This window comes from Camelus bactrianus, chromosome 20 (genome assembly GCF_048773025.1).
Source record: "Camelus bactrianus isolate YW-2024 breed Bactrian camel chromosome 20, ASM4877302v1, whole genome shotgun sequence".
Taxonomy (NCBI): Eukaryota; Metazoa; Chordata; class Mammalia; order Artiodactyla; family Camelidae; genus Camelus; species Camelus bactrianus.
In genome coordinates, this window is record NC_133558.1 from 19,018,997 (window position 1) to 19,027,923 (window position 8,927).

Here is an 8,927-nt window from a genome sequence, read left to right on the forward strand (position 1 = left end):
TTGAGCTTTGTTGTTCAGAAGTTTAATTACATAGGGATGATTGATGGAACCATTGGCCATATAGCTGAACTCAGTCTCCAGCCTCCCTTCTCCCTGGGAGGTCATGACTCAAAGCCCCAAACCTCTAATCATACAGTTGGTTTTTCTAGCATGACCAGCCTCATCCTGAAGCTATCTTGGGGCCCACCACACATCACCTTATGAGCATAAACAAAGGTGTGATTGTAGAAGCTCATGAATAACAAAGACACTTCTATAACTTGGAAAATTCCAAGAATTTTAGAAGCACAATGCCAGAAAGCCAGGACAAAGAACAGATAAATTATGTATCATATAGTTTAACCTCCTTATCTCCTTTTAGTTCTCCATGGCACTTATTACCCTTGCATATGTACTTATGAACTTGTTTATTGTGTGTCCCCTATCACACTAAACTTTCAGCTTTATGAAATTGTGGAATTTCTTTTGCTCACTTCTGTGTTTCCTGCACCTACTATGCTGCCTTACACAATAGATGTTCGATGACTATCTCTTAAATAAATGACTAGATGAATAAAAAAGGAACAAATAGTGATTCTGCACAAATGAGTGCAAAACCTAGCTATAACTTCCTGAGGGGAGAACAGAAATCAAGTAGACTATCCATTTATTACAATGAGGGGATACAAATCTTTTTTTTTTTTACTTTTTTTTATTAAGTTATAGTCATTTTACAATGTTGTGTCAAATTCCAGTGTAGAGCACAATTTTTCAGTTATACATGAACATACATATATTCATTGTCACTTTTTTTTCACTGTGAGCTACCACAAGATCTTGTATATATTTCCCTGTGCTATACAGTATAATCTTTTTTATATTCTACATTTTGAAATCCCAGTCTGTCCCTTCCCACCACCTGTCCCCTTGGTAACCACAAGTTTATATTCTATGTCTATGAGTCTGTTTCTGTTTTGTATTTATGTTCTTTTTTTTAAGAATCCACATATGAGCGATCTCATATGGTATTTTTCTTTCTCTTTCTGGCTTACTTCACTTAGAATGACATTCTCCAGGAACATCCATGTTGCTGTAAATGGCGTTATGTTGTCAGTTTTTATGGCTGAATAGTATTCCATTGTATAAATATACCACATCTTCTTTATCCAGTCACCTGTTGATGGACATTTAGGCTGTTTCCATGTCTTGGCTATTGTGAATAGTGCTGCTATGAACACTGGGGTGCAGGTGCTTTTTTGAAGTAGGCTTCCTTCTGGATATATGCCCAGGAGCAGGATTCCTGGGTCATATGGTAAATCTATTCCTAGTCTTTTGAGGAATCTCCATACTATTTTCCACAGTGGTTGCTGAAGGGATACAAATCTTAATGGAAATAAGGTATGTCTCATTAGTATCAGTGGTGTTGCTGGCAGCCTTTAAATAACTTGCTCCCAAAGGTTTTTTTCAGTGCCAGCATCACCTCTTTATTCCTAAGAGTGTATATCAGTGGATTCAGCACTGGGGTGACTGCACTGTATATGATGGCCACCATTCGGTCCTGAATCATGGAGGTGGCCGAGGCAGGACGAATGTACGTGAAGCCTACAGGTCCATAAAAAAGACATACCACCATGAAATGGGAGGCACACGTGGACAAAGCTTTGCGGAGTATTCTGCAGGACTTATTCTTGAACAGAAGGGAGCAAATAATATAGAAGTAGGAGAGGAGAGTCAGGAAGAAGGCTCCCATTGAGATGCTGCCTGTGACAACAGAAAGAAGCCATTGGTTGAGCAGTGTGTTACCACAGGCCAGTTCCAAGAGGGGCTTGACATCACAAAAGAAGTGATTGAGCTTTTGAGAGTGGCAAAAGTTCAGGTGAGCTGTCATGATGGAATGCATCAGAGCGTTAAAGAAGCTGGTGATCCAGGCCACAGCTGCCAAGAGAATATACACCTGGGAGTTCATGATGACGGTGTAGCGAAGTGGGTTGCATATGGCAACGAAACGATCAAAAGCCATGATAGCCAGTAGGATGGCCTCTGTGCTGCCCAGGAAGTGGAAAAAGTGTAGCTGTGTGATACAGCCTAGGAAGGATATGGCCCTGCGAGTGGAGAGGAGGTTTATAAGCACTTTGGGCAGTGTCACTGAAGAATAGCAGATATCCAGACAAGAAAGGTTTCCCAGGAAAAAATACATAGGGGAATGCAGTTTAGGTTCCAAAACAGCAATCACTAATATAGCTCCATTTCCAACCAAGTTTATCAAGTAAATGATTAAGAAAATCACAAAGAAGAGAGGTTGCAGCTTCTGAACACTGGTCAGGCCAAGTAAGAGAAACTCATTTACTGTAGTGACATTCTCCATTGCTTTGGGGAGAAAATGCGATGATAATGATGAGTTGATTTTTCTGAATTGTTACTTTTACATTGTGTGGGTTAAGTGAAGCAAGTTTACTATTTGGAAGAGTCTAAGGGTGAGCTACAACATGAAGAATATTTAGGGGTAATTTAGGAGCTAAATTTACTTACAAGAAAATGGAGGAAGACTGACACAGTACCTGATAAATTCTAAAGCAGTAAAAACACCTTAGACTAATAAAAGGAGCATATTATGAATAAATCAGACATAGATCAAGGACACTTTTACAAAGTATAAATGTAAAGCATGATCGTAATCTTACTTATGGCATTAGAATTACAGCTTAGACAAATTTAAAACATACAAAGGGAATAGCTGGTTGTTCAGCTCACGAGTCAGTTCTGACAGTAACACAGATGTAGCCTAGTGAGGATTTCCCCTTTCCCCTAAGATGCATAAAAGCTTCAGGAAGTTAGCACATCCCATGTAAAAACCTAAACCTTCAGTACAACTAAGAAACACAAAACCCAGAAACTTCAAATATTGTGTAAGTAGAGGGAATAAAAACAGCATAGAGAGTTACTCAGTTTTTCTCTCAGATCTCTCCCCTATATACATGTTATTAAACTTTTGTTTGATTTTATCCTGTTTAAAGAAAAAACAGCATAATTAGCATCAGTAGTCACAAGATCGCAGCATGGTGGTGGAGCTGTAGGCGCAGTGGAGAAAAACTTGAAATGGTGAGAAATCCTAACAGGAGAATTTTTAAAGCACTCCAAAATTTTCAGCCCCAGAAAAAAGGGCCCCACATTCAGTGGGAATTTCTACACTTGGGAGTGGAGGGAGGAATTAGAACAAGACAAGGCATAAGCATTGAGGGAAATAGAAAGAAAAAGGCATAATAAATGCAGGAAGAACAAAGAAAGCCTGCCATTTGTCAAAGAGAATAATTGCCGCCTTACTAACAGAAGAGGGAGCCCTTGAACTGAGAAACTGCAAAAAGTACCTGCTATACTTCCCTCCCCACACCCCACATACACACAGCAAGTCCCCACTAATAACTGGCCCAGAATGTCATAGTCCAATGTAAGTTCCCAGTAAAATAGCTTTAGGAGTGGACAGAAATAATGATGAAATAGTCAAATTCACAGTCATAATAGAAAATTTTAACACAGCTGTCTCTATGCCTTTAGAAGGAAAAACCAAAAAAGGTTAGTAAGAATATAACCAATTTGTTATAGGTTAAAGGTTAGTAAGAATATAAACCAAATTTACCAATTTGATTAACGTATATAAACATTTAACCCAATAAGAAAAGAATTCACACCTACAAAAAAGAGAAAACACAAACTAAGAGAATATATCACTACACTAAAATATACACTGAAGGAAGTTCTTTAGTCAGTAGGAAAAGATGCTAGGCGGAAGAAATGCAGAAAGAAACGAAGATCACCAGAATAGGTATGTGTCTGTGTACATATAAGGAAAAACTGACTTTACAAAGATAAAAAATGACTATACAAGGCAGTAATGATTATGATTCGTGGATGTTAAGACTATGTAGAATAGAATGCATCAATAGAAAAAAGAAAAGAATTCATATTATTTTCAGTGCACCTTGAATATTTATAGAATCAAGCATAGGTTGAGTCTTTAAAAAAAAAAAGCTTCAAAAATTTCTAAAGATTGAGCCATTCAAAGAATTTTCTTTGACTATGGAAGAATGGGAAAACAGTAAGAAAAAGATATCTAGAAACTCACTAAATGCTTGAAATGGATAAAAGAAGAAATCCAAATAGATATTTAAAAGTATTTTAACAGAGTGATAATGAAGATGAGTCATATCAAAACTTTTATTATGCAGCTAAAGAAAGAAACAGGGAAAATTTTGGCCTTGAATTCATATGTTAAAGAAGAAGAAATATTGAAAATCAATATCCTAAAGTTTCATTTCAAGGAGCTGAATGAATGAATGAATGAATGAATGAATAAAACCAGCAACTCAGCCTAAAGAGAGTAAAGGAAATAATGAAAAAATAAAATAAAATGAAAGTCCAATAGGGAGAAGTCAATAAAGTCAATACTTAATTATTATTTGAAAAGATTGGTGAAATTGACAAACTCCAGCAAGACTGTTAAAGAGAAAGAATTCAAATGATCAATTTGAAATGTAGTGTCACTATAGATAATATCAATGCCAAAAATTATAAGAGATCATTAGGAATAACTTTATGCTGATGAATTTAACAATTTAGATGAAATTTACAAATTACTTCGAATCAAAAGTAAATTACTAAAACTGACAGTAAAAGAAAAAAATTTGAATAGTTTATCAATATAGGAAACTGGAGCTACTATTAAAAATCTTCCCGCAGAATGAAATACCAAATCCAAATTTCATCCATGAATTCTACCAAATAATTAAGCAAGAAATATTAGCAACTTAGACCAATTCTTCTAAAGAAGGAAAAGGAGAATACTTTTCAACTTCTTTTGTAAGGCTACCAATACTTGAGAAAGGACTTAACAGAAAGGAATACTGAAGAACCATCTGTTTCATGAATATAGATGCAAAATCTATTTCTTACTGTCTTCTATGTGATTCTGTTTGTGCCAAGCATCATCATCACTCATTTGGATTATTGGAATGATCTTATTTCCACTCTTGACCAGCCCACTATTCTCAAGACAGCATCCAGGATTATTCTGTTAAATATAAGCCTAATGCTTTAGGCTTCCACTTCCACTCTACTCCTTGATCACTCAGCCACCCTGACCTCTATGCTGTTCCTATAACACACTAATCACTCACATCTCGAGATCTGTGCACCAGCTTTCCACTTGTATGAAGCAATTTTACAGTTGATACATTCACACGACAGATTCCCACATCCCTTTCAGGTCTTTGCCCTAAAGCTCCCCTCCCAGTGTGGATTTCTCGAATCGCCCTATGTTAAATTGCAAACAAACAAACAAAGAAAAACCATACTCTGCTACCATTTCTTGCTATGTTGTTATTAATGGCACTTATCTTAATCTGGTGTATTGGATTTTGTTATACATACTGTCTTTCGTCTTCAGCTTACAGTCTCAAAAAAAAAAAAAAAACCCAAATTATTGTCTATTTTATTCATTAACGCAACCCAGCACCTAAAACAGTGTGTGAAACATTTTTTATGCTCTCTGTATTTGCTGAACTAACTAATGGATTGTGATTACCTGTTAAATGTTTGTCAACTACACAAACTCCCCTCAAGAGGTCAGATTTGTTCTTTTTTAAGCATTCTAACCTATAGTCTATCCACAATATTCCCCAGAATGTGATGCTATAGTCACAAAATACTCCTCCACTTTATCAGAGGACATGACAATACAGAAAGTGAGCAATGAGTATTTGTGTTTAAGTAAGCAGTTTTAGCCACATAAGGCCAGTTGTTGTAGCAATGCATTTTTGTCATGGACTGCTCTCAAAGACACTAGTGATTCTTATGATTAATTACTGTCAATAGACAGTATTTAAAATTTAAGTAATTATATAATTGGTGAAAGAACACACAAGTCTAGGAGCTGCATTCCCCAGATATGGATACAGAAGAAATATTCTAAATAGAATTGTTGGTAGTGGGTGAAAAGAGGGTTAATCTCAGGAATCAGAAATGTAACAGAAGGACATTCTAACCAATGCCTACATCAGAGATTTGGGATGTACTCCTGTGAAAATACATAAGTAAATGCTTTATACTACAATTCTGAAAACTATTTTTTTCTGGATAATAGCACCATCCCTCTTCCACCAAAAATAATACTATTGCAAAGCGATGTAATTATATAACACTAGGTGCAATCTAACATGTTTAACACTAGGACTAGAGCCTACCATTTTTATGATTACTAATTTTGCAATATATTAAGATATTACTCACCTAAGTTTTTCTCTCTCCTTGTCTTTCTTCTCTTTATATTTTCTATATCTTTTTATAACACACACACACACACAACAAAACAGATATAGGCACTCAGACATTTAATTAAAACATATACCTATACTTGATCACAATGGGAGTCTACCCAGAAACAAACAATAAAAAAAAGTAAAAATGTACACACAGATGTATACACAAATAGATTAAGAAATTCAAAGCTTTACTAGCTAATGACTTGTATCATGAGCCCACCTGTTGTTTCACTCTGTAATTTTCACAGCCTAGATTCAAAGAGGTTCCCCAGTTACTCTCACTCACTCTTTCCAGTGATCTTAACCAATTTTCATCAGAAAATTCTTCCCCTAATCTAAGCTCACTTTTTCCTATTTACTCTCAGCAAATTTGCCCTGTACTTCCTTCTTTACATACTTTATAATAAAATAAACTTTGGGCTCAAAAATGATATCCAGAAATCAGAGATCATGTGTGTTCACTGTCTCCTTAAATAAGATTATCTGAGATAATTCTAGTTGTTCAAAACTTCTTACACTCATTTTATTGCAAACAGCTTATATCTACATGTAAGATTGAATCTCAGCAAATCCATCTCTTATTATGTTCAGAGAACAAACAGACTAAATCCTGTATAAACCTCCCCAGTGGCATGTTGGGCATTAATGTCTTGGGATTTTCTCTCCAAAGACTTATTCTCTCCCTATTTCTTTTCTCATAAGTTATCAACTCATACCTGACAGACAGACAGGTTCAGAGGCAGAGTTACAGACACAGCTGGCAGGGACACACGTACGCATACATACGCAGACACATTTGATGTTTACACAACTTCTTTTCAACAAGTATATCTGTCTTCCATAGTTTAAGAGAAAGAAATCCTGATTTTTACTCTTGTCCTCTCTGCTTTCTCCTCCACATAGAGGGAAAGATCGCATTTGTCAGAGTCCCTGCGGACAAAGCTGTGCTGCCTGCCTCCTCCCTTCCTCTCTCCTCTTTCTGCGTGCTGAACGTAATGTCTGATTTCAGGAGTATTACAGAAAAACCAGGACAGAGGCCACAGCCTAATTTTATCCACTGACAGACACTCATAGTCCCATAACCAAAAGATCAAGCTGTTGCAATTTCCCGGAAATGCCAACTCTAGTCTTAAACAAATGTGGTGTTTCTGCAGCTCCTAGTCCCAGGCTGCCCACACGTGAGCATGTGCGAGGAACACTTGTGTGTTTCTAGTGACCAGCCGTGAGAGAAAGCCAGGGTCCCTCATTTGGATTTACAACCGGAGCTGGGACTGCTGAGAGCACACTTTTTTTTTTTTGTTTTGTTCAGTTTTTTAGTAATTGAAGCATAGTCAGTTTACAATGTTGTGTCAATTTCTGGTGTATAGCATAGTGTTTCAGTCATATATATACATGCATGTATTCATTTCCATATTCTTTTTCATTATAGGTTACCGCAAGCTATTGAACATAGTTCCCTGTGCTATGCAGAAGAAACTTGTCATTTATCTATTTTATATATAGTAGTTAGTATCTGCAAATCTTGCATACTTCTTGGAAGTCTCTCTGTCTGCAGACGGGTGGTTTCTCACTCAACAGAACATTCCCATCAGGAGACATTCACATCTGACTTTTCTGACAAGGGTCCTGGACATGTGACCTTGGACCCTGGGCTCTGTTTCTGACCACGTTCTTATCCCATCTCAGGAGTAGCTGGTCTTGGGGGCCTGACCTGGGGGGTGTGTGTTGAGGGCTCACATGACGTTAACTCACAGGATTAAAGTTAATTCACACAAAACATGAATGTAAGTGTGTGCAGAGGATCTGTGTCCTGACCTACATGTAACAGTGTTTGGTGTTTTGTGTTTTGACCATAATCTTGAGACCATCGTCCTGTAGATGCCCAACTCATCTCAAAGGCACAGATTTGAGAACCTCCTGACATGCAATAACCATGGAAACAACCTCAGCACCAGTCTGAGACCTCTCCTGGAATATGAATGACTGTCTTATGCTAAAACTATGGGGTTTTGCTTATTTTGAGCCATAAAATTTTATAATGTCCAAATGAGGTATGTAGGTGGTAAACCATTAAACATTTAAGTCATTACTCCATAAATTTTACATACTGATTACTCTTAGCTCACCTCTAAAAATCAGTCACTATAAACTGAAGAACAATATTTTAAAAATTAGTAAATTAAACTCCACACAGAAATAAAAAACAAGACCATTTTTATTATTATTTTTATAAAAATGTAACCCCATAAGACTACAGTTGACAGTAGACGTCTGCGCCCTAAAACGCGCACACAAATATGTACAGGGGAACATTGTCATGTAGAAATATCACTTGTACTTTTTCTACTAAAAGTTCTTTTGTCACGTCAGCATGAATGCCTCCACTTCTCCAATCTTCATTTGAAATCAACAACAAAAATGTCCCTCTTTCTCCAGTGCATAAAAAACCTTAGAGGATAACTTTTACCCCAGATTTAGTTTATCACAATCCTTCACAGCCCTGGGAAGTGGAAGAGGGTGGAGCCCCAGGACTCCCGGGGCAGTGGGTGACAGGGGGCTGTGTCCCGAGGTGACACCCAGTGCGGGGCTGCAGGGACCCAGGTCCCCAGGTCCCCAGGATCTCAGCTAGCAATG

General features: G+C 37.1%; 1 protein-coding gene across 1 annotated transcript; it reads right to left on the reverse strand.

Annotated features, from left to right (window-relative positions):
* Nucleotides 1–765: 765 nt before the first annotated feature.
* Nucleotides 766–2,344, reverse strand: LOC105084070 (olfactory receptor 12D3). Its single transcript, XM_010974106.2, has one exon. It carries the CDS (start codon nt 2,342–2,344, stop codon nt 1,394–1,396), a length of 951 nt encoding a protein of 316 aa, XP_010972408.1. The 3' UTR covers nt 766–1,393.
* Nucleotides 2,345–8,927: the final 6,583 nt, after the last annotated feature.

Bases quoted from the DNA above. Each gene is read 5' to 3' on its own strand.
- LOC105084070 (XM_010974106.2), bottom strand. From the start codon at position 2,344: ATGGAGAATGTCACTACAGTAAATGAGTTTCTCTTACTTGGCCTGACC.